General features: G+C 49.5%; 1 protein-coding gene across 2 annotated transcripts in view; it reads right to left on the bottom strand.

The window, feature by feature from the left end:
• Positions 1-26,027, bottom strand: part of EFL1 (elongation factor like GTPase 1) — a 128,936-nt gene that overhangs the window by 8,827 nt on the left and 94,082 nt on the right. For both annotated transcript variants that reach the window (XM_082736221.1, XM_082736222.1), the window contains exons 16-18: positions 21,598-21,729; positions 17,805-17,952; positions 8,228-9,210 (exon numbers count right to left, since the gene is read on the bottom strand). In XM_082736221.1, the coding sequence (XP_082592347.1) occupies positions 8,228-9,210; positions 17,805-17,952; positions 21,598-21,729 (1,263 nt within the window). The remainder of the gene's footprint in view (positions 1-8,227; positions 9,211-17,804; positions 17,953-21,597; positions 21,730-26,027) is intronic.

Here is a 26,027-nt window from a genome sequence, read left to right as displayed (position 1 = left end):
ATGCTGTGGCTGAACAAAGCAGACCTCTCCTCTGAGCACCACCACGGGCCCCCCGGCTCTCCCCTCCTGGGTGCCAGGGGCATGACCCGGGATGCTTGCGCCCACCCAGGGCTGCTTGTTTCCAACGAGCACCTGGGGACCCGGAGCCAGCCTTCTGACCGCGGGCTCCTCCGACTCAGAAGTCCCCCTGGTGGTGGGGATCAGGAAGGACCGAGGCAAACAAAAGGCAGGAGGCCCATTGTGTCATGGGGCAGCCTTAGAATAAAAAAACCCTAAAAACTCTAATGGGTCACCCTCCCCCCCAGGCTTAGCTGAAAACCACACAGATGGAATTCTGGCAGTGCTGAAAGGCACGGCCTTCCCCTTCACTCCCACAGGTTCTGCGCCCTTCTTCCGCCTCCCCGGTGCTCAGGTCCCCACTGCAACACCGGGGCTCTGCCACAGGCCCGGCTCAAGTGCCCTGCCTCGCTGACCCTGCCCCATCACTTTCAGACGGCCAGTGTCCCTTCCCATCCACTCATGATTTCTGTGTGGCCGCGAAGCGACTGACCAGTGCCGCTGCCGGCTCTCCCGGCATCAGCATCACCCCCCTCGGACCCTCGCCCTCTGACCGTCAGCAGCAACTGTTCAGTACCAATGTCCACCCACAAACACTCACCGAGGCTCTGTCTGCTTCTCTGAACTCTCCCTGCGGAGAGCTGAATCGGCGATCATTTGTGTGCGTCCCAACGACGGAGGCCACACCTGGGCTCCCAAGCCTGTCTGTACACCTGCCCCCGCCAACCCCCATCACCCTCCAGCCCCATGCTGACCGCAGCTGCCTGGGCACCCCCACCATGCAGCCTGACCCCTCCACTGCAGTACCCCCGAGATGAAACACCAGCCCTGCCCGCTGTCCGGACCGGACAGAAACAGAACGGAGGGTCAGAAGGGAGCGGCAGGGTCACCCAGATCCATCATGGAGGGATTCTGCGGGCCCAGCTCCAGCTCACCTGTACCGCGCGGCCCAGGCCAGGTCAGGGCCACTTTCCCCGCCGGGCCACTCGCCAGCCCCAGATCTTCTCCCCTTTAGTTTGCCAGCTCTGGTTTCGATCACACGGGACGAGTGTCACCCCTGTGGCACAGAGCAGCCTATAAGCTCCTCGAGGACGGCTACCTGGCTTTCTCTCCTCTGCCCCGAACACCCCCCACCTTTCCGTGACAGGGCCTTCACTCCTGTTCTACCCTGACCCTTTCCTACCCGGGCCACCGTGACCTGCTCTCCCTGCTCTTGGTATGCAGCGCCCAGAATGGAACCCGACACTCTGGGTACAGTCCGGAAGCTCGGAGACAAGCACAGTGACGGTCTCCCGCAGGCCGTACGCATCCACCTGCAGTTCCTAGGAGGAGAGGAAGCCTTAGAAGAGCAGCCGGCACGTGTGAACGAGTCATCTCAAGCCAGCGAGCCCCTTAGAGGAGGAACCTTAGGAGCCTGTGGAGCAGGAAGCAGTGGGCCGGCAGGGCAGGGAAGAGGCCTGGGCTGCACCGCCGGGGCCGCAGCTCCTCCCCTTCCTTCGGGGGTCAGGCCAGCGGGCGCGGATCAGTAATTGCAGTGGAGGCTGAGTGTAATCAATTGTGTCATTTGGAGCCACACAATTTGAATTCCACTAAGTCCTAAAACTGGGGCACAGTGATGGGTCACTGAACAGAGCAAAACGGCTCCAAACAGAACCTTCCAAATGCACGTGGCTTTGAAGACAGACGCGTCCACACCGGGACCCTCTCAAGCTGTCGCTGCTCTCCCAGTGACGCCGTGGCAGCCGCAGCCGGGAGGGCCCGCGAGCGCGTGGCCTCTGCGAGTCCTCCAACCCCCCTGCAACCCACGTGTGCTCCTGTCTGTGCGCCCAAAGATCGCATGTGGCCCGCTGTGCTGCGGCCGAGGCCCCAAGAGCAAGCACCCATCTGGGGAAAATATGGCAACCAAGAGGCGCACCGATGGGAAGGGCCTGGTGAGGGCTGGCCTTTGAGAGACCGCGCCACGAATGTCCCAGCCCAAACCCAGGGCCTGAATGTGATCAAGTGACCCCAGCTGCCCCCAGGGACAGGACAGTCAGCACAGACGCTGTGTGCCCGGCCACATGGGGTTGCTCACTGCCGCAGCGCGCATCCAAGGTCCCTGCGCAGTGTCCGCCACCCCACGCAGAGCCACGAACAGCTCAGGACTCACAGCTGCTCAGAGTCACCTGCCCCACCAGGTCTGCTGTGGGATCCTACGATCCAAACCATCTCTTCGCCATCTGGCGTCACCGAACCTGCTCTGCTCCGGGGCGGGACTACAGATCTCAAGTGTGTGTTTCCTTCGTCTGTAATAGGGAGCGAGACCCCAGCCGTTCGAGCTGGAAGGTTGGCAGTTAAAGGTATAATTTTTTTACCCCCCCACCCCCCCAGAATTTAGGAAAAGAAGCAGCTGTTCACAGCAATGTTTTCTCTTACAGGAAACAATACAGATTTCCAATTCGGGGATGATGGGAAGTAAATCACAGCGCACGTGGATGGGACGTTATGCCGAGGTTAAAATGAACTCTGCGAATACTAAGTAGCCAAATGGAGGCGGCTTATAAAAGAAATAAATGTAAAACGCAAAACATCACACGCCTTCTATCGTTACAGCTATGCAAAAGGTACTGTTAAGATTGCAAAAGAAAGTGGAAAACTGCTTTCCAAGAAGGAAGATTTTGCTTTCATCTTGTGGTTTCTGTTACGCTGGTAACCCTTGCGGTGTAACTTCAATGAACACACACACGCAGAGCAATTGGTGGGCACTGGCGATTCTTATAAATCAGGTCACACCGACCCCTCTCCCTCGTGTCGCAGAGTGAGCGGACTGCTAAATCAGGCAGCTGTGCTCGACAGGATGCAGATGGGCTACCACCGAACGGGGGCCACAGTGTGCTGTGGACACCGCAGGGAGCGGGGGCTCCTCTACAGAGGAACTCGGCCCCGAGTGTGGAGGAAGTGTGTCAGCAAGTTGCCCCCTCCACCGGCATGACGGGTCAGCGCCCTGACTGCAGTGCTGTGCCCTTCCGATGATCGCCGGCCATGCACGGGTGCAGAAGGCAGGATGATCAGATCCGAGGTGGACGGGAGGCTAATCAATACCGGGACGAATCAGGGTGACGAGGCAAAGACCCACATTCAACAAGATGAGTTCCTGTGAGTCGGTGGAAGGTTCCACAGTGGCCTTCAACCAACCAGCCATCCAGGGCTAGAGGTCATGCTGAGCAGAAGCTCCTAGAAAACCAAGTGGGAACATGTCCTCTCTACGCCCCTCGCAGTCCTCAGTGCTGAGCTACAGACAGAGCCAATTTCACACTTAGCTGCTCAACTCCAGATCATTCCGGCCAGCACAGCCCATTTCAAAGAACCATCACTTTCAAAAAGTCTACCCTGTTCCGAATTTTGCTAATCCCAATTTCTCACAAAATTTCACTGGAAGACCACATTTGTTCACTTGATTCAGCTCTGCTGTGCTTTCTGCTTTACATAATTAGGCTTTGTCACCTAACTCACCTCTCAAAGTAGGAATCATGCTTAACACAGCGCAGGGTGACACTTCTTGAGGCTGTTTCTGACGCAGTAAGGCACGTGTGTTCTCCCAGTGCCAGCATTTACCCCTGTGGGTAAAAACACAGGGAGGACCGCTGTAGCCCACACGGTGATGGAAACTCTAGAACTAGCAGGAAGAGTTATTTTTCATACATGAAGTTGCTGCCAAAGATGAAAACCATGAGGAGCCGGGAATGAAAGAAGCTGTCCAGTTAGAAGAGGGAAGACACAGACAGCTGGCTCCTCAGGGGACAATCACAAACACAAACTAATTCCAGTGTCCGCTGTGGAAAGGTACAGGCAGAGGCGCCCGCGGGGTGCTCGGCTGAGCGTCCAGCTCTCCGTTGCAGCTCAGGTCGTGATCTCAGGGTTGTGAGATCGAGTCCCGTGTCAGGTTCCGCACTCGACGCAGTCTGCCCAAGATCCTCCGTCTCCCTCTCTCTCTCTGCCCCTCCTGCTCATGCTCTCTCAAATAAGTAAATAAACAGAATTAAAAAAAAAAAAAAACTTAAAAAAAGTTAAAGGTAATTTTCGTGGGTAGAAAATGAGAACAGAACCAAACCTTCGGAAAGCAGAGTTCATGCGTAAAGAAAGCCGTCCTCCCGGCACCATTTCCCAGGGAAAGCGATTTTGAGATGACTATTTTTCCACAGAACGTCCCAACCTGATTGTGAGCGATTCTATGCACTTACAAAAGGATTTCTTGTTTTAAGTCTGCGTAGAAAGAATTAAGTTTTTGAAACAGACGAAGGAAAGTCATTTGGCCCAATTAAAGAAGACCTAAACTTGTCTTTTTACTTGTGCCAATTCTTGGAGAATTCAGAGCATCCGCCAGCAAAGCCTGGAAGATCCCTGAATCTCCAGGCAGGAAGCGAAGGCCTTGGGAACATAGAAGCCGCCGCGTTTCCTGCTCCAGATGAAGGTGGGGATTGAGAAAGAAGGAAAACAGAAAGCGAGCAGCTGGCCGTGTGGACCTTGGGTGCTAGAACGTGGACATCTTCCATAGGGAAGAACCTTTCAAAGCAACAAGAAAACAGACGGAAGAGAAGACCCTCGTCTCTAAGCAGCTTCACACGGATGAGGGCTTGACACCAGCTCGGGAGGGAACGATTCCAGAGCACATCAAAGGCGGAGGGTACGGCACAGGTTCCAGAAATGTATAAGAAGGCCGGCCAGTGGCCACAGTATGGAGGCCACGCACGAACCAACCCCCACACGGGTGCCACGTTGCGGGATCAGAGGCCCCGCACTGTGGACCGTGTGCCAGGAGCAGGCCAGGCAGAAACCAACTTCGCTCCTAAGAGAGAAGAGGGAAATCCCCCTGATCAAGATACAGGTCCCTTCCAGTGACGCACCAGAACAGAGTGGACGGCCAGGTGCACAGCCAGGTTGGAGAAAGGGACAAGATCACAGGGGTGTTTTGAGGGACTGTCCTAGGGCCGCCCGGTCACGTGCAGGGGCCTGGTGCTGATTTCCGACAGGAAACGGGAAAGCAGGCACGGAGCACTGACTCAGCAGGGGATGATTCAACGGTCTGCCTGGAGTTTGGGTCTGACAAATGCGGAGCCGATCCCGGCTTCCTGTGGTAGGTGGGACATCTGCCTTCTCTCTCCGAGAGCCAAGGACGGATCCCGTCCCAACAGAAAACGCCCCGGAGCCGGCAGTCCGGGCAGGAGACCCGTGTTCCCGTCACTCCCCCAGGAGCGCAGGGGAGGGAAGGACAAGCATGGATGTACGGGGACCCACGATTTTCAGAAGGATCACTTCACTTCCACCACATAAAGAAGGAGAAACAGAACAAGTTTTAGGACAGCACACTCGAAGATGCAATTCCATTCAGGAATAACAAGAGTCTGAAACATCAACCACAAATGGTCCCAGTGAGAGAAAAAGAAGCAGAGATCCTCCTGTCCCCCAAATGGAACAGGAGCTCCAACACAAATCCGTCGGGCCAACGAAGGTAGCTGCTGCGTCCTCACACTGTTCCAGGGGGACAAGCACAGCAGACGGAAGACGAAAAGGCGTCAGGAGAGCATGCAGGGTGTTACGCTGACTCTACCCGAATTAAAGGGCCAACTAATGACCACTAATGACACCAGAAAGGATCTTCTCCGTTCGTTTCAGGGTAAGGATGAGACATGCCCACACTGTGGACAAACGTGGGCAGAGTCAAGAGAGACAAGCCGGGAGGCACAGCTCCCTCGCACGTGTGTCCTTCACTGTCCTCAGTGAGGAGATCAGGGAACAGACCGCGGCCCAGGAGCAAACACAGGAGAGAGGACACCCACGTTCAAGGCAGCTGAGAAGCGGATGAGCAGGTCCCCGACCTCGTATGTGGGTTCCGTCTCTGGGGCCGGAGCCTGTACCTCACGGTCCTCACGAAACTTGTCCTTCTGAGAAATCCTGGGTAATCTCTGCCAACAGGTGAACTTTTGGGGTGAAAAATAACCCCAGGTTCTAGAAATTGCAGACTCAGAAGCCATATGGTAATTTCCTGCAGTTTTAAGAAAATTTTAAAGATTTGTACATATTCATACAAGCATGATTTAGGCCTCTGGCGATGCGTGGAGTTTCTGACACAACATCTTATCAGCCTATGCTTACTTCCCGTGCGGTGGGTGACACGGATCATCGGGGGACGCACACACACGAAGGAGCCTCCATCGAAACAGTCCGCTCGCTGCTTACAGAGTTTCGGGTCTCACCAGGCAAGGAAAGACACACGAAAAAAAATGAAAAAATAATCCGTGTGTTAAGATTATGGTGATGGGACTTTCTCTTGGTATTACAACAACAACCACAACAACAAAAATACCCACAAAAAAGCCTTCCTGTCCTATTGTGTATCTACATAAAACCCGAGGGAAACGAGGAATAGCACAGACCCAGTTTACTTGTACGTAATGGAGGCGTTTGTGGGACGACACACAAATTTCTGCAGTCTAGTCAATCACCAAAATTTGGATTCTGCCTCCCGGGAGGCAAGTGCAAGATGTAACTTATGTAAAAAAGAAATGATGCTGGTCCTGACGCGCTATGAGTCAGAGATGGGATGCAATGGCCAAACGCCGCGAGGACAGCACGGCCACACCTGGGAGGCGAGAGCGCGTCTGGGCTCCGCGCTGGTCAGGACATCTGCGGGGCTCCGTCCACGAACGGCTGCTTGAAGCGGGACGCTGGCCCAAGGGACAGCGACACAGCAGCAAAAGGGCACAAAAGACCCCACCGTGAAAGCATAGCCAAAGGCTCCAGAGAGTTCTCTGTCGGACATATACTAGAGAACAGATGTGCTCCTCGGGCACAGGACGGGCCACCACTTGTAGGAGGGAGGGATGGGCCCACGTAGCTGGAAACAGGCAGGAGACAAGACTCTCACCCAAGAGAGGCACCGTGACACCTCATCACCGAGAGCCTGTGAGCTGCTCAAGAAGGTGTTTTGGAGGAGGTGGCACCTGTCAGGGTCTCCTTCATGGTTCCCTGACCCTAACTCCACCTCTGCCTTCATGAGTCGGGAAAGTTCTCATTGACAATGGGCAACAGCTGGGAATGGTCTTGATTGGTTTCCTGAAACTCATCTACGGTTCCCACAAGCCGTGAAGGATACGCTGCAACCAAGTAAGGCTGAGACCCCTGCACAGGACCCGTGCCCCCCCTCCACGCAGGTGTCCCTCAAGCACACACGGGCTCTGAGCGGTCACACCACCAAACCCATGGGGCTGGTCCCCCTAGCTGTTCCTGACATGCTGCTGCGGCCGCTCCGGCCCTATCCTCAGGGCCCTGCCGCAGAGGCCGGCCTGAATTTCTTTGGGGGAAAAACACCCCAACAATTTAGGTATCTGCTTTTAGGAATGAATCAGTCAAAGAACTTTACTAAAATGAATGTAGAACCACCACGTATCGACTCAAAGGACCTCCGCGCTAGAGGAAACCGGGTCACCGGGGTCCACTCTCTCAACCACTGCTCAGACGCCCTTCTGCGCTCCTGGGCTCGCGGGAGAGCCACCCGCGCCGGGCTCGGCTCCCAGCCCCGTGCTCGGGCTCTCGTGTCGATTTCCCCTGATCGCTGAGAGAGACCGTCCTTCTCACGGGGGAAGGAAGACGTCTCAGTGCCAAGGACTAACTGTCAGCAGCTACTAAATGCCAGGGCTACGAGTCTCGAGGAATCCCAGAGGATCCTCGTTCGGAGAGAGGAAGGTCAGAGTAGGATCTGACGTAATAGTCAGGGACAAATAAAGCCCCCATAACGGTCTTCTAGAAGCCCTGCTGTGTCAGGTGGGTTAGAATGTCCCCGCCCTCCTTGACCACTTCCAGAAGGGCTCTGGGTACTAGACTGACTGAGAGAGAGAACGCCGCAAAGGTTTGGGGGTAACACGAACGGGCAGTTTACACCCCGTCCACCATGCCTCTCATCACACAAAACAGTCTGTTTGCTGCAAGGGGAAGACCTCTGGTGACGAGTTTCCTCCCCCCACAACCCGTCCTGATTTCATGTTTAAGGCACTCGGCTTTCAAAGATCTTAGTTCTTAGTAACTAGATGTTGATGCAGCTTCTATAAAACACACAGTAAGTGCGTATGAGTTTTCTAACCTCGGGGACCTCGCCGCCACCCTTGGCACTTCTCGCTGTCCTCACCCCTCTTACCAAGAACGTCGCCGGTGGCCATGATGTCACACGTGTACATGGCTGCCATCAGACGCTGGGGCTTCACCTGCAGGGCATAGCGACATGCCTCCTTCATGGTGGCAATCAGCTGTCCTGAGAAGGGTCCATAGCAGTCAGTGGGCGAGGGCTCTCCTTTCTGGGAGGTCTTCTTCTCCGAGGGCTCAGAGCCGCCATCTTGGAGCCCCGGCTGTTCGCCGCCCCCGGCACAGGCCTCCCCTTCCCCCTGGGCATCCTGCGCCACATCCCTTTGCTCTTGACCGTGTCTGCCACCTGACCCTTGTTCCTCCAGCTTACTCAGGTCCCATCTTTCCAGAACGAAGCAGACGCCCATGAGAGGCTCCTCACACATGGGGCCAGAGAGGGTTGCTAGCTGGAAACCACTCACGATGCTGTTGCCCAAATCTCGGTATCTACTGCCCTCCTTTGAAGCTTTGATGGCTGGGCCTGTCCATACTGAGTTCTGAAAGTCCTCACTTTTATTAACTAATATGTTGGGCCCACATTTTCTTGGACCAAATGACCAGATTTGGTCAACAGTGTTCCTCCATTTCCGCCCTGTCAGGTATCGCTCTAGTTTTCCTTTGAATTCGCGAATCTTCTCTTGGGTCTTCTGGTGGATCATCTGAGCATCTCTGCCCTCGTTCACAGAGGACGTCAGCTGCTCCAGAGAACGAATCAGATCACTATTTTCTTCCAGAATCTGTGTGACTTCTTCCGGAAGGGGCATGGCTCGAACACTGAGTGTGGCAAGCTTATTTGGGGTTGTCATGGTGATGAGCCCATCCGCGTCAACCTGGATGCCTTCAGGGATCTTGCTCTGATCTTCTTTAGTTTGGTGGATAACTGCGACTTTTTGCTGTTTGCCTATTTCTTCATTGACCATGTCGACTTTGGGTGGTTTTGTGATTGTTTCTCTGAATGGAATAATGGGTTCAGATACACTGATTTGAATCTTTGCAAACCTACAGACAAATTCAAGAGAAACAAGGTTATAATAAATGGCATTGAAACTCCTATGCAGAACTACTACACAACGGAGATTCTGCAAAAACACAGGAACATAAAAGTGGTTTTACTAGGAAAGATCGGTACTATACGTTATATCAGAATTCAAAGACCACTTTCATTTCGGATTGAAAGGACCACCTGTAACGGGAACACCCCTTCAGGGAGCTCTCTGTAAAGATACGAATTTCACCGCTTTGTTCATTCTCAGAATAAATAAACCATCTACTCAGATAAAAATGTTTTGAGTGGAAAATAAATATTTTAATAAGATCTGACATATGAATTCTTTAAGATACTGTTTGCCAATTTCAGAACCTGGAGAAGAAAGGCTCCACGGTTATCGTTCTAAGCAGAGGAAGAATCACAGAACTTCCGGACCCCTCATCAAGGGCTGACAATGGACTTGGCTTCGATCATGAGGCTCCTGGCAAGGCCATCATGACACAGGATTGCGTCTGAGCAACACTTTCCGAAATAATTTCCCCCAGTGATGGAGACGCTCTGTATGCACTGTTATCACCAGGTCCCCGACATGTGGCTAGTGTACCAGGGAAATTTTAATTATTTAATTAAATTTAAATAGGCACATGGAGTGACTGACCATGTGATATGTGGCTGAGGAACCGAAGTTTTAATTTTACTTTAATGTGAAATAGCCACATGTGGCCCGTAGCTCCTGTATTGTATATGGGTCTCGAACCGTGGTGGTCCAGTACCACGCTCAGAAATCCCCTCTTCCACGTGTTATGAGGTTTAGCTTCACGCTGCATTTTCTCACAAATGAACTGAGTTCACAGAGGGCGGATTCAGGGAACTGGTATGGACGGATTGTGAGCACAAGGAAACCACACTCGCTCTCTCTTATTTTCTGTCCAGTTCACTCCCAGGTAATACCAAGGCTCTGGCTGCCCCCGTCTGCCACTGCCGTAACGGATGGATGTCTGAATACACATGCAGGTGTGCGTGTGTTCACAGGTACGCTGTATGTGACACTTCGGGACCAGAGAACAATGTCTTGCTCTGAGAAGTGTTACTCAGTAAGGGAACCCAATACTAAGTTTTTGAAATGCTTAGATTTGATTCTAGATTTCTGGTTTCTGTAGAACATTCTGTGGGCCTGGGCAGGTATCTAGTTTATCCGATTTTATTCTTTTTGATTAAATCTGAAAACCCAGTAAGAGGATGGTTTCCTAAAAAAATAGCATGCTACCAAAATTGGTAAAATTGAACCTAATTGACTTTAGAATATGGAACCTAAATACACCATAATGTGTGGAAGAAAAGAACATGAAAAACATCATTTCCAAGAAAGATTTTGGTTTTGCCAGTGAGTGTGTTCACTTTTAAGGGTCAGCGTAGTTCAGTGCTGTTACAGTTCATTGCTATTACAGTTACAGAAGACACAGAGGGGTCTTTCCTTACACTGTATTCATTTAAAATAGACTTTGTGAGGGATGTCTGGATGGCTCAGCCAGTTAAGCAGCCGACTCCTGATTTCGGCCCAGGTCAGGATCTTAGGGTCGTGAGATCGAGCCCCGAGTTGGGCTTTGCATTAACAGTACAGCCTGCTTGGGATTCTCTCTCTCTTCTTGTCCCTCTCTCTAAAAAAAAAAAAGCTTAAAAATAATAGAGAAGTATACATGCTTGGTGAAACAGGTGACGGGATTAAGAGTACACACAGGACGAGCTCTGGGTAACGGATGGAACTGCTGAACCACTGTTCTACACACTGGAAACTGGCAGAATGCTGAGGATTAACTGCGCTGGAATTTTTAAAAAAAAAACTTAATTTAAAAAAATCACTACTTTATTCAAGGTGTTGTGACTAATCACAAAAATGACAGCTAAAGTCATCATCAACACGCATTTGGTACCCACTATGCACACTGGGACATGCCCTCCACATTTTTAGGTATTAGAAAATAATAAAATATACTTTACTACTTGACTTGACAAAGACAGCACACACAAACCCACAGTTCAATCTTACTGAATAATTCAGATATAAAATCTAAAATTATGAAGAGAAAAAAATGTGCATTTTTTCTTTTTACTGGTCACTTATTATGTATGAGGCACTGTGCTAAGTGTTTCACACATGTTATGTCTTTAGTATTAGCCTCATATTCTAGAGGAGAAAACCCGGTAAGAAAAATTGAGGCACGCCCCCAAAGTCACAGATTTAGTGGAGAAGCCAGGACTCAAATTTAGATCTGACCTCAGAATCCATTCTTTTTCAGGTTATGCTATCCTGAAAACTCAAACAGCACATCAAAGGAACACCTCACAGTGACATCAAACAGCTTTTATCACGGGGTATAAAAATTTATTTGTATTAAGAGATCTGTTCAAATACTATAGCACATTAAAAATGTCAAATAATCAATCTATGTAACCATCTGTAAAACCGCTTAGCGTTCAATAAAATTTAATACCCTTTCCTGATTTTTAAAAAGGAAAAGCATTTAGAAATCTCAGCAATAGCAAACATTTCTGAATTATGGTTCTGTTGAGAAAACACACTCATGTTCTCAGAACACTCAAGAAAACCAGCTGCAGAGCTGTGAGCCTCTGATGGCTCCTTCTAGGACACTGGCCCCCTTTGCTCGGTCCTAAAGGTGAAAAGGGCTGTGCACCTCCCCAGCCCTTCAACGTCCTGAGGCTCCCGAGAAGTCCCCTGCGATAATCACTTAGGAGATGAAGGAAAGCCACTCCGTGCCATGGCAGGGGGAGCACGCCCAGGGCCGTCACACCTGCAGGGCGCCTCGGGACCAGAGGCTCTAAAACTCCCGGGAACGCAGAGCCCGCACTGACTTCCAAGAGCACGCAGGAGGCTGGCTACCCCGGCCACCCCCGTGGCTCCCTGCCATTCCTGACCACCACCACCTGGAGGTCCTGCCTCCAGGGTGAAGTACTGGTCCCTGGCCAGTACTTCATGAGATCTGGACACGAAGAGCAGTGACAGTCTCTCTGGCTAGAACCACAGGCTGTCCCCTGCCTCCTCCTGCGGCACATGACATGTTCCTGAACGTGTGTGAGAGCTGGAAGGGAAGCTTGTGTGTTAGAAGGCAGGTTCTGTTCCAAGAGAGCTAAAGAACTCTACAATGTTATGTATACTCTTCAATAGGTTTAGCTGTAAAATTCTATAGGACAGGTGACAAACCAAAAATCAACCGGTCTGTAGCTCACCACACAGTGAACACCCACGTACACGGTCACCCGAGTTAGCCACTGGCCCTCAGAAGGACCCGCCAGGCCTTCCCTCAAGCCCATCCTGACTTTGACTGGAGTCCCTTCTTCAAAATTCCTTTTCTCCCCTAAACCTATACCCCTATATGCTACAGCTCAGTCTGGTCTGCTTTCTGTACGGCATAGAGCAACAGAATCAAACCTTGGTTTTTGTTTTGTTCTAATTTATTTATTTGACACAGAGAGAGAGAGATCACAAGCAGGCAGAGAGGCAGGGAGAGAGAAGGGGGGAAGCAGGCTCCCTGATGAGCAGGGAGCCCAATGAAAAGCTCGATCCCAGGACCCTGAGATCATGCCCTGAGCCAAAGGCAGAGGCTTTAACCCACTGAGCCACCCAGGCGCCCTCAAACCTTGCTTTTTCTGCTGGGTTCTTTCACTCAGTATTATGTTGTGAGATTTCTCCATGTTCAAACAGCTAGCTTGCTCACAAGATCACTCAGCAGAGTTTTATGGTAAGGACGTATCGTGATTTATTTTCTATCCACTACACTATCTGAGTGGTTTCCAGTTTGAGGCTATTTGTTTGTTCCAGTGTTTGTTGCTGTGAGTATCCATGATGCACATTTGTCAAGCTTTGTGTTAAGTATCTTTAGCTGAGAAAGGGGAGTCGACCTGCCAAGCCAGAGGAAGCACCTACCTCCTACCTGAGCAGGTAGTATGGAATGAGATTCTGAAGTAGTTGCAAAAATTCACATTCCCACTAGTTCTGTAGGTGAACTCCTATTGCCTATCTCCACCATCAGCTGATACGGTCACTTGTAAATTTCAACCACGCTGGTGGGTACGTAGAGGTATCTCACTTTGGTTTTAATTTCCTTTCATTGATTAATAAGTTGAGTATCTTCATGTATTTATTGGTCTTTGGCTTCTGTTATGTAAAGCACCTGTTCAAGTCCTTACTCCATTTGCTAGGTATTGTTGCCTCTCGTTCACTTGTAGGAATTTCCTGTGTATCGAGGTTTTAGGTCCTTTGTTTATTGTACGTATTACAAAATGTGCTCTCTGACCCCGTGGCTTGCCTTCTGACTCTTCACGGTGTCTTCCAATGATTAAACTTGACTTTGTCATTCACGCTTTTCACACTCTATTTAAAAAGCCTGCCCTATTCGGAGGTCTCAAGTATATTCTCCTGTTATCTTCCAGGTACTTTATGATTTTGCCCTCCACACTTTACAGTACACCTGGAATAGATTTCTGAGTTCGGGATGAGGTTGAGGCTTTTGGGACAGAGGTCTGGGCTGCCAGCACTGTCCGCGGAGAGGCTGGCCCTCCCCGCTGTTCCACGGCACCTCTTACATCTGAGCTCCCCGCTCAAGTCCACTCATCTGTCTAGCCTTGTGTCCATGGCACGTGGTCAACTCCTGCAGCTTTGTAACAGGTTTTGATTTCTAGTACAGTAAGAACCTCCGCCTTGTTCTACTTTCTTAATGGGTTTGGGTCATTACTGGCCCTTTGCATTTCCACACAAATTTTAGAATCAACTTCTCAGGCTCTGCAACTTTGACTGGGACTGCTCTGAATGTATAATCAGCTTGGGAAAAGCTGACATCATTTTAATACTAAATTTTTAAAGCCATAAAGATGGTACATACCATCGTTTGTGTTTTATAGTTTTTTCACAGAAGACCCACAAATGAGTATGTTTTATTCCCGGATATTTGATATTTCTGTTACTGTAAATGGTCACCTTAAAATAATTTTTGTTTTATGTTTGTTAATGGTATACAGAAATGCAATCCATTTTGCCTATTAAATCTTGAATAGAGCAACCTTGTTGAATTTACTTACTAATCCTAACAGTTTCTATAGATTCTTCTGGATTCTTCGTACATAATCATGTGCAAACGGTGGTGGTTTTAATTTTTGCGTTTTGATTCCCACATCCTTTATTTTTTATGCTTTATAGTGCTGTCCGAGACTGAGAGTACAGCACTCCACAGAACCTGTACTGGGGGTACCTTTTTTTATTTCTGGTCGCAAAAGATAGCTCTCAAACATTTCACCCAGGAGGTATATGTTTGCTAGAGTTATTCTGAAGATACTCTTTATCGGTTTAGGGAAATTGCCTTCTATTCTTAGTTTGCTAGGAGTTTTGAGCACACGTGAATGCTGAATTTTATTAAATGCTTTTTCCTTTGTCCACTGAGAGGATTTCTCTCCTCTTTCTGTTAAATACCTTAATTAACAGAATTATATATATATATATATATATACATATATATGTGTATATATACATAATTATATATATTATATATAATTAATTATACCTTAATCTGGTAAAGGTACATCGGTATATATATTTTTAATAAAGATTTTATGTATTTGAGAGAGAGAGCAAGCATGAGCAGGGAGAAGGGCAGAGGGAGAAGCAGACTCCCTGCTGAGCAGGGAGCCCAACACGGGATTCAACCCCAGGACCCCAGGATCATGACCCCAGCCGAAGGCAGACACTTACTTAACCAACTGAGCCACCTAGGCACCCTGATTTTTTTTTAATGTTATTCCAACTTTGAATTCTTTTCATAGTTATAGGACTATCAGGCTTTCAATTTTCCCGCTGGTCAAATTTTTAAGGACTTTGTCCATTTCCTTTAAAATTTATCAATATGAAACTGCTCAGGATATTCTCTTGTTTCTTGGCCCAGGAGAAGCTACCTGGCACCTAATTCATTAAGGTGCCCCGAACTCCAACATGGCATCAGGGCACTTGAGGATGCAATGACTTTTTTGTCAACACCAGCTGATGTGGCTCCCTCAGGATCACCGTACAGCATGTGAGATAACACTGGCTGACTGGGTCCCGATGGGCCTGTCCACCCTCCTCTTCCGTGCTTGGTCCAGCGGCCTCCCCAGCTAACTGCCCACTCCAGGGGACGAGGGGATTCCTCCCTCTGTGGCCTCCAGGTCTCCTCACTGACATGGAGGGAGCACGGTTTGCTTGAGCGTGAGGTCACTTCTGTTGCACCAGGTCACGATGCAAAGGCAATTATTTTTGTTTTGTGTTGAAGGGGAAGGTATCCTCACTTTTAGAAACTGGAATTTTTAGGAAAAGCAAATAACAAACACTTCAGAATTTACCAAGTATCTTCTTGAGCAGTATATTTATTTTTGAAAAGCAGACAGGTTTTTGCTCTTGTTAGCCTCATTCAATGTAAATCTAAATGATTTTCAGGTATTTGGATAAGCTATTTTCTAAAAAGATTTACACAGAGTAATTCCCAAAATAAACTGATTTATTAAAATATTTTAGGGGTATGTTAAGAACATATTTCTAAGAAACTAGTTTCTTTTATTATATATGCACTATAGTTTTCTTCCTCCTGAGAGAAAAAAATACCCATAATGAAAGCCATGAGGAAAAAATGAAAAAGACGAAACAAACATACAAATAAGTAGTAATCAATTAAAACTCATTTTAGGTTAATGGGAAAGCATTATGTGAAATGTAATTCTAAGTGCCAAAAAGCATCTTTTTAAAGAGGAGTTAATGGCCCGAGAAATGTAAGGTTATTTAACATGGATTTTAATTGGCAGCAGAGTGTGAAAAGAGAGAAAATAATTTAGTTCAAAGACCCCAAAAACTAACATAACATTTCAATGGTTTTTAAAAAATCCTCTTGAGAACTGTTCTTATTTTAAAATATACCTTAAAAATGATCCAATTAGTATTACTCTCTAACCAATATTATAACCTTCAGAAATTGTAAGAAAATGGTATCAAACATGGAGGAGACAGAAGAGCTGCCGTCCAGTTTTGCACTAATCATGGCTATAAGACATTTAAAGGAGGAATAAACCACAATGTCATTTTAAACTGAAGCACAGACCTCAGAAAACTCCCCCTCCGGCAAGAGTGTCTATAACATTCCACGGACGGTGCTGTTGGGGAGCTGTTCTCATGCTAATCCATTACCAGCAGCAGTGGGAGGACTGCAGTAGTAGTACTGTAGCAAGAGTATTCAGCAGGAGTATTGCACCAGTAGTGTAGCAGGAGTATTGTAGCACGAGTACCGCAGCAAGAGTACTGTAGCAGGAGTATTGCAGCACGAGTACTGTAGGAGTATTGTAGAAGTACTGTAGCAGAGTACTGCAGCATGAGTACTGCATCAGGAGTACTAAGCACAAGTACTGTAGCAGGAGTATTGCAGGAGTACTGTACACAAGTACTACATCAGGAGTACTGTAGCAGGAGTAGTGCAGAAGTATTGCAGCAGGAGTACTAATTGGTAGTACTATTACCAACACGACTGACTCATCATAAGGATTACATGAGACAAATACCATTTAACACAGGGACCGGCACATCATATTTAGTATATAATTATGTTGGTTATTTATAATGACCATTATAATTATTATGGTCCCCCAAAATTTTAAAATAAGAGGAAGGAAGGCCATTACAAGGCAATTCACCAAAGAAGAAAAATGAATGGCCAATTAAACACAGAAAGAAATGTTCCATTAGTAAGCACAGAAAATGTGTTTATGAACACCTGTTGCCTTCCAGGCGGGGGGAGTGTGTTAAAATGATAACATACAGGGTTGGCAAAATTTGAGAAAAGAAGCACTTTTAAATACTTTCTGCAGGTGTAAACCGTACGGGCCTTTCTTAAGGATAATATAACTTATAAGCCTAAAAAATGCACCAGCAAAATATGGCCCGTGCTGAGCCAGTGCGCCGCCCCGCGCAGGGTCTGTGTGTGCGGCGTGCACGGAGCAGGCTGCGGGCTCGCGAGCCCACGCGTCACGGACGTGATCTCTGCGCGGTCACGGAATGGCTCTTCGCACCCTTCTCTATCCTCCTAATTGCTCAATAAACACACTGTAGCTTGGGAATAAAGCGGGCGAGCGTTATGGACAAAAGGTGATCCGGGATGCCTGTTCCTTGCCAGGTCCCCGTCAGCACGATGGAGGAACTGAAAGATCTCCCAAAGGTGCACCTTGTGGAGGTGACCTCGGGAGGGACCGAAGTCCGCCGCAGTCGCGCCTACGATCACAGCGCGGGACTCTGTTCCGCGGACCCGCGTGTGCAGACGCTCACAGGAAGATACTCACACGGGAAGCTATTTCAGGACTCGAGCTTAAAAATGTGCAATTATTCCAGCCCAGAAGTAAATGGGCAGTCATCAAAAACTGCATCTACGACCCAGCAGCACAGTAACAGCTCATGCTCGAGATGGGGCCTTTCGTTTTTCTCCAAAAGCAATCCACGGTCTAAGTTCCACTGATCACACCGACCACAGCCCCCTCACCGCCCCCAGCTTGGGGGCAGTGACAGCTCCATCTGCCAGCAACCTACCTTTCTGTCAAGTCGTCCAGGCATCGCTGGAGGTGGACCTCCCCGGCTGTGACTAAAACGTGCTCTCCCGTTTCTTGAATCAGAACCTGGACGCATGGGTCGGCCTGGTTCAGCAGCTTCATCCCTTTGACGAGCTGCGGCATCTCACCTAGGTCAACGAGAAGAAGGCTGGCTCAGTACAGCGAGCGGACGGGTCAAACCTCCAGACGATGCCCATGGCCACCGAGGGGAAAAATACAGTGAAGTGAACTCCTAAAACAACTCCTCCCAATCATGCAGCCACGAGAGGAGAACTGTCTCCTGCTGACTCACGAGGACACGAGCGAACACGGGACCCTCAGAACTCGCCGTCGGGACCCCAAAGCTGGTCTACGCTGCTTTGTCAAATACTGGGCAAATACAAACTACCACCGTCCTATGTGTGAATCCACCTAATTTTACCACAAACGTCCATGTTCTATATCTATAAACGTAACAGAACTCTCCCCCAGAGAAGAGTTAAAACCAACAAATCAACAAGTAAAAACAAAAAAACCACTTCCTGTGGTATTTACTTGAAGAAACTGGTGCCAGGACCACACGTTTAAAAGAATCTCACGAGACTGCTTGAGGGACCTGCGCGTTTCTGGAGAAAGCTGCCCTCCGGGCCAGGGCCACTGTGCGTATGTGCTTCTGGAACCTTCCACACTCTTGTCTGCCCTTGCTGCTGGCACACGGCCGCTTTTCCCTACAGTCTGTGGTCTGCGTCTCGGGCTCGGCTGCTTCTTCACGCCTTCCTGTGTGCTCAGCAGCTACTGTCCCCTTGGGCGGAGCAAGACTCTCCTTGATGCTTCAGCAGAGACCCGGCCCTGAAGGCATTTCTGTGCAGCCTGGTTTCATGTCGACATTTGAAGTCCCCACCATCCTCAATGCTTGGTTCTCAACAGGCCAAACAAAGCCACTAAAACAAGGGAACTTTCTGCCATCAGGGGTTTCGAACTCCAGATCGACTTGTTCATCCGTACCTACTCAGGTCTGAAATAAGGCTTCTCTGGTGACAACTAAAACTTCATATCAGCCAGCGACGTGCCAGCAAGTACTTCCCAGGTAGGAAGGCGTTAATGATGTGGCTGGATGAATGTTCTTGTTTTATAGATGAGGACACAGGTACGGAGAAGCTGAGCACTTGTGCCAAGGTCAGAGCGTCACTGGCTTTGGTGCATGCGGGACGGGGATCAGCGCCCACACAGCTCAGGCAGCCACGAGCCACACGTGGGCTGCACAGGATCAGAGGACCCCCCGGCGCGTGGGGTGGCCACGGGCGGTCTCATTTGCTCCTTTTCAGCATACTGGGGTCTTCCTTTGCCTCATTAAGTGGATTTACAGATACTACCCAGCGTTAACGAACTCAACCTTCACAGAAATTTTAAAGTGGCTGAAAAGCATTTGTGCGAAAACAGCACTGGTAACATGAGTAACACAAAACACAAAGAGAACAATAAAATAAATGAAAAAGCTTTTTGTCAGCTCCCCATTTACTAAATTAGCAAGTCCTTAAAAAAAAAAAAAAGGCATACACACTTAAATCCCTCTCTCCATGGGAAAGGTGACAGTTCAACAACACGCAAAAGAGAAGCTTTCTTAAAACAAAACCTGGAATACAGAGACAACGTTTTGAAATTAAATGTTTGAAAATGTTTATCTGTAATGATAGTCATTGGCTGGCAGAAACAGCCTCTATTTAACCTCTTATTAAATCTGGAAGCTGATCTTCCTAACCTGCCTAAAACTCTACCAAATGATCCACTGAAGATAAAAAATCAACATCTTTTAATAATGTAAGAAAGACTGAGATCATGACCAACACTCACCATCTGGATTTCAGGAAACCTCTATATATAAACTGCCACCTGGGTTTGAAGATGGGCCCTGTGAGCTCGCAAAGGCGGTGTCCGCCCAGCGGTGCTCGGGGGCGGGGCACTAAGAAGCCTGAGTCCCGGAGGGTGGCCACCCCTGCGGTCGGCACACACGGCATCCACGGAGAGCGGGGCTCTGCCGGCAGTGGGCAAGGGCACAAGGGACCAGGGCAGAGCAAACTCACAGTTACCACCCCGAGGGCTCCCAGGGGCCAGCACAGCGTTAGAAGGATTCCCAGACATTCTCGGTGCGCACCGAGACAGACCTTGCAGTGACACAAGAAGACAGAACCACGTGTAAAGTTCAGACACAGACGTGAGAGCAGGACCCGCAGGAGTACCGTCCAGAACATGCACAGTAAATCTAGCAAAAACAATGTATCTGGTGGGAAAAGGGAGCAGCACTCTTTTTAAAATTATGAAGAGAACTGGGTGCCCCTTCTAAATCATTTTAATTTATTTTTTACAAAGTTCAGAACATTCTAATGAAATACACATGAGGAACACTCTGGCATCCAAGGGATCAGCCCAAGTCCTACTTAGCACATCGCCTCATGTAAGGAGAGGAAGTCAGCCTTACTGAGAGTCTGCTAAGGGCTGGGCCAGGGCCCCGGGAACCCTCTCCTGCCGCCACAGCGGGGGAGAAGTCCCCATGGCTGGGCCACGACCGCCCGAGCTCAAAACTTGCACATTTCTATGAAAACACTGTGGTTTGAAGGAGCAATTCTTTCTTTACTTTCTGTTTTAAACGTTAGGATCTACATGGAATAGAGAAGAATTAAATCCTACTAGAAAGGCCTAAAAATGAGCTATGGTTGCCAGACCCAAAGGTCACAACTGCAGCTCAGCTGAACTCCCTGTACTGTGCGTACTTCCGAGGGCTGGAGGCAGCCGGCGACAGCCAGAGCCCGGCCAGCAGAGCAAGGCAAGAGCACGCCAGGAGGACCCAGCATCTGGACGAGCCCAGACAGGAAGCAGGCGTCAGAGTGAACGGCGTGAACCAACGCAGCCACCAGGCGCCAGAGCCTACGGCGACGGCCATTGAGGACGCCTGGCTCCGGGGTCCAGCGGAGGTGGCTGCTGACCAGAACTGAGCCCAAAGGTCAGAGATGCGGTCCTCCGAGTGTCTGCTCTAGGGGTCTGGGGAGCCTCAGCGCTGAGGCCATCTGGCAGAACATGAGGTCGAGACCAGCTTTCGGAAGGCCCCAGCTCCGGGGCGAGGAGGAGTATCTGCATGCAAGGACAACAGGGCCGTCCTCTGTCCCGACAGAGGCAGAGCTGTCCTCTGGGTCCCTAGAAGCAAGACTGGCAGTGGTTCACGGACCTACCAGTGAGCACTGAGGATACTGGTTAGTGCTGTCTCGGGAAGCGACATACAAGAATCACCGGGGACTGGTGGGGCAGACAGCGCACAGCGAAGACGAGGAACTGGTTGCTACGTGATGGGCCCTATGGGGGTGGGGCAGCAAGTGCTTTCTGAAATGGCCGGAAATGCTCCGCGTCTAGATAACCCAGCAAACCTGCGGGACAGCGCGTGATTCTGAAGCAAGAAGCTTGAGCTACGATCCTAAAACCATCACATGAAACAGAAGCTTTGCTGGGGGACGGCTCCGTGCCAGGGCTGTGGGGGAGGCAGAGAGGCCCTGGTCTCTGCCCTGAACAAGGACCCAGCTTCCCAGGAGCACAGGGGCCTAACCACCCAGCTCCTAAGGCAAGCTCAGACTCCCTCTGGCCAGCGGGTGGTACGCAGCGCCTCCTGGCGGGGCGATCGCTCCATCACACCCGGATGAAAACTCGCCACACAACGCTGGTGGAGACAGTGAGGAACCAAGTACGAAACGCACACATGGACAAGGTGTCCTGAACATCACGGGCTCTGAAAAATGAAGTTGCCTTACTTGGGTGTTTTGGTTCAACAGCGACCCTCACGATCGGGGTGGCCTCGAAGTTGAGCGGTATGAACGGTGGGCAGGACGGCACGCTGCACAGAGTCGCCGACTTGAGCACGAAGTCCTGAAGGCCCCCTATGCCTGCAGGAAGGAAAAGATCTGGACAGTCAGTAAGGGGTGACCAACTCAGAATTTGCGTTAGAAAAATAAGACAGTCAACTCAGCGTACATGTCATGGAGGAAAAACACTTGCAAATGTGGCAAAGAACGAGGCAGAACTGCACCACTGGGTGCTATTTCGTTGCCATTAAAGACAGGAATTCTGTGGCCTATGGTTTCGCAGATGCACAAATCACATGGTTACACCAAACTGGGCTAACACAGTCTGACTGTGATTGCAGAGGTGAGCATGTGTATGTGTGTCCGAAAGTCTTATTTTTTAATTGTAACTCTCAGTTTTTAAAATACATGAGTTTGGGGGCACCTGGTTGGCTCAGTGGGTTAAGCCTCTGCCTTCGGCTCGGGTCATGATCTCAGGATCCTGGGATCGAGCCCCGCATCGGGCTCTCTGCTAAGCAGGGAGCCTGCTTCCTCCTCTCTCTCTGCCTGCCTCTCTGCCTCCTTGTGATCTCTCTGTCAAATAAATAAATAAAATCTTTAAAAAAAAATACATGAGTTTGATGAAGATGAATCTCTATTTTCCCCAAATACTCACATAGATGTCAAGGGCATTTAGAGATGTCAAGTTTGAGGCTGCTCCAGCGTACCCCACCCAAACCACCCTTCATACCACCCCGGTGTTAGAAGAGGACGCCGGCCTCCCTCCTGCTCCCTCCTGCCCCTCCCCACTGCGGGCTCCTGCAGAGGCTGCCTAAGACCCTCCAGGAGGGCGCCGGTCTCTGAGCGGATGGGAGCACAGGAGATCCAAAGGCGCGCACCGAGCTGCGCTCCCCCGGTACAAGCAGACAATGTTTTAGAAGACATCAAGTAACACACATGAAGCCATTTTTGTGCTTCTGAGCTAAGGTAAAGATTGGGGCGGGCATGTCAGGGGAGGCTGTCCACTCAAGGGGAAGGGGACATTCTATCAGCATTCCATGTGTCCATTTTGAACTCAGAAACAACTAAGGAAAGGAAACAACGCTGCTGCCTTCGGCGGACACCCTGATGTAAAGGTACCTGGGTGACGGACGCCACACAACCCAGCGCTCAGCCCGGGAGGGGAACTGAAACAGAAGCTTCCGGCACACAAGCTCAGGAGGCCGCGGCCAGGTCTCCTGCTGCGACCACACAGCGTGGCCGGACCTCCGCCGTCCCCCACTGAACACCGCCAGAATTCACCACCTGACCGCGCTAAGGGCGAGTTCCAACCACAAGGAAACCTTCCTTCCATCACGCTGACGCCGGTCTCCAACCCATGGCCACACGTGCCCAGTTCGGCTCTCCAGAAGGTCCTCCCAAGATGCACCTCCACGTTCGCCGACCGCCCTCAGGAGTCTGAAGCCATCTGTTGGAGCCTCACACTAAACATCATTAGCTCCTTTAACTGTTCAGCTTGACATGATTTCTAGACCTTTCTTGTGCAGGGGACCCTTCCCAGACTGAGGTTTCCAAGGTACGAAATTCAGTCCCCGCGCTTCCCTATATTTATTCGGTCAAGGTATAACTTCATCACCGCACCTCTTGGCCCAGCACCCAGAAAGGTCTATACCAGCCCTGGCTTCTTGCTACGTCCCCCACTGGTACATGACGACGGAACACATCCAGGGCTACCCCAGTTTCCTCTAAGTCCACTAGGAATCACATCATCTCTCCTGAGGCCAGACCCCACATCCCATTCGACCAGCACACACGTCTTTCTTGCACACATCGCACGTGGTTTCGATGGGGTAAGAGAGGCCAGTCCGTCCTTTCTCTCACCAGGAACGTGGGCTGCAGACGGTCAGCATATCGGGAACACTGTCTGTCTGGACGTCTGGGCTACGTTCTGCTACTCCAATTACCAAATCTATTCTTGCTACTTAGGTATGTCCAGATTTGTCAACATGATTATAACTCCCCTGAAAACAGAAAAAAGTCAATACCACGGTATTCCTAGTCAAGATTAAGGATTTCTAGAAAAAGCAATGTTCTAAAGAGAGTAAAAAAAATCTATCACCTGCACTACGTGTCACCATTTTCACTTATTTTAAAATAAAATCTTAAAGTCTAAGAAAGGAAACATTGAGGTTATTTGGGTGAATCACAAAAAAAAAAAAAGATTTAAAAATCACTTTGAGAATTTCTTGAAATACTATCAGATAATTACTAAGCAGACAACCTAATATTTATGTATTTATGCAAAACACAGTTTAAAAGAAGCTTTTTTGTTTTCAAATGCTATGAAGTATAATTTTTTTTTACAAAGTACACCCAGAATCACACTGTCCTAAGACTATCACTGTTTCCATTTTGATATATTTCCCTCTTAGCCCGCCCCCACAGTCACACATGATTTACCATCACAACATCCATAGAACTTTTATCCTTTCTCTTTTACATTGCTCTAGTCACATTGATAACAATTCTGGAGGAACACTGTCTTCACAGAAAGGACATCTGCTAAGGCATTTTTCAAGTGGGACTGATGGGGGGTACAGGACGTGTTCCCTCAAGACAATCATTTCAGAATTTCTGGGACAGAACAAGTAACAGTTTGGGAAAAAAAAAAATCATAAATTAGCATGCCATCGATTTGGTTGAAGGACTAAGAAGAGGACAAGCTTTTTTTTTTTTTTTTTTTTTTTTAATATTTATTTTAAAAGGCATGAGATCTAAATATAAGAGAGAGGGAAAACCCGGCTGAGGAAACAGGAACACGCGGTAGCACCCGGAACGCCAGCTTATCTCTGTAGGAACATCGGTGAGAAACGATCCAAGTCCTCTCTGGTCCCCACTCTTCCCTCCACGAGTGCGCTCAGATATGGGAGCGGGTGAGCTCTGGCTCCCAGGCTGGCGTGACGGGTAACCACACCCAAGAAAGCGCTGAGCCCCGCTCCGTGTCCGCACGCCTTCGCCTGGCCAGCCCGGCACCCCCTCAAAGTCTCCTTCCTCAAGCAGCAGCACTGTACAAACACGGTTGGGACCCAATTTTTTCCCAGGCTCTCTCTAATGTTCCCTTTAGAAAGTTTTTCAGAAACAATATCAAGGAGCAGCTTTTAGGATCTAAGACTGGAAATACGGAGCCTAAGAGACAGAAGGCCCTTTGATGACAATGTTCTACTCTGAACAACTCCCCAAGTACACAGGCCAAATGCATCTAGGACGAGGCACAACGGCGGCCGGGAAGATGGTGAAACTGTCGTGGAGTCCCACCACCGCGGCCTGAGGACCGAGCCCTCTGCCCATCTGGATGGTACTATGCTCTGGAAAGTCTGGATTCTAATGTGCACTTTCGACGCTGGTATAAAAATGGTACTGGAACTTAAAACACACACACACACACACACACACACACACGCACACACTTTGTGGGAATACATGTCAACGCTCTAGCTAGAATATGGTTTCCTAACTGCCGCGGTTTCATTTCAAGCCAACGTTAACCTCACTGCTCAGGAACCATCACCTCCTAGTCCTCCTCATCTGCTGACTCTGCTTGACGGAACAGCTTCCTTCAAACCCCGCAGTAAAGGCAAGTTCTACACTGCAGACGCCGGCAGAGCCTCAGGCCTGTCAGAGCCGTGGACGTGACCTCCGGAGGGACCCAAGGATTCAGAGCCATGCCGCTGAGCCTTGAACAGCACAGGGTTCGGGGCACCAGCTCCTGCGCAGTTGAAAATCCACATGTGACTCGGACTCCCCCTAAACAAAATCACTAACAGCCCGCTGTCGGCCAGAAGCCCCACTGAGAACATGCTCAGCTGATTAACATGTATTCCGTGTGTTTCGTGTATTCCACACCACATTCCTACACGAGAGTGAGCCAGAGAAAAGGTCATTAAGAAAACCATAAGAGAAAATATATTCACAGCACCGTGCTTCATTTACTGGAAAAAGTCCACCTAGAAGTAGACCCACGCAGAGCAAACCTGTATTGTTCAAGGATCAAAGGGATAAAATTTTTTTTCAAGTACAGGTTTCCAGAGTGGCGCGAGTCTAGAGAAGCCTAGGTTTTGGAAGCCAGGCCTGTCTCTGGGCACCGAAGCCATCTCGTCTGCCTGAAGTCTGCTGCCCTGACCTCAGATCTCTCAGCAGAACTCTGACACCGCCCCCTTTGTCTCAACTATGGAGGCCATCACAGGGCATCACGCACTTCGTGACTTATCATGGAGGGACGTGGGCACTTAGGTACAAGAATGCAAAACAGAATCGCGCACCTTTCCCAGGCCTCCTTGGCTGATATAATAAACAGCTCCAACGTGGGCCAATATTGCGTAGCTGAGGTTTTCAGAGATCGG

The sequence above is a fragment of the Mustela nivalis genome (assembly GCF_964662115.1).
Source record: "Mustela nivalis genome assembly, chromosome: 6".
Taxonomy (NCBI): domain Eukaryota; kingdom Metazoa; phylum Chordata; class Mammalia; order Carnivora; family Mustelidae; genus Mustela; species Mustela nivalis.
The sequence above is the reverse complement of the archived record's forward strand: the minus strand, read 5'-3'. Positions and strand labels throughout refer to the sequence as shown.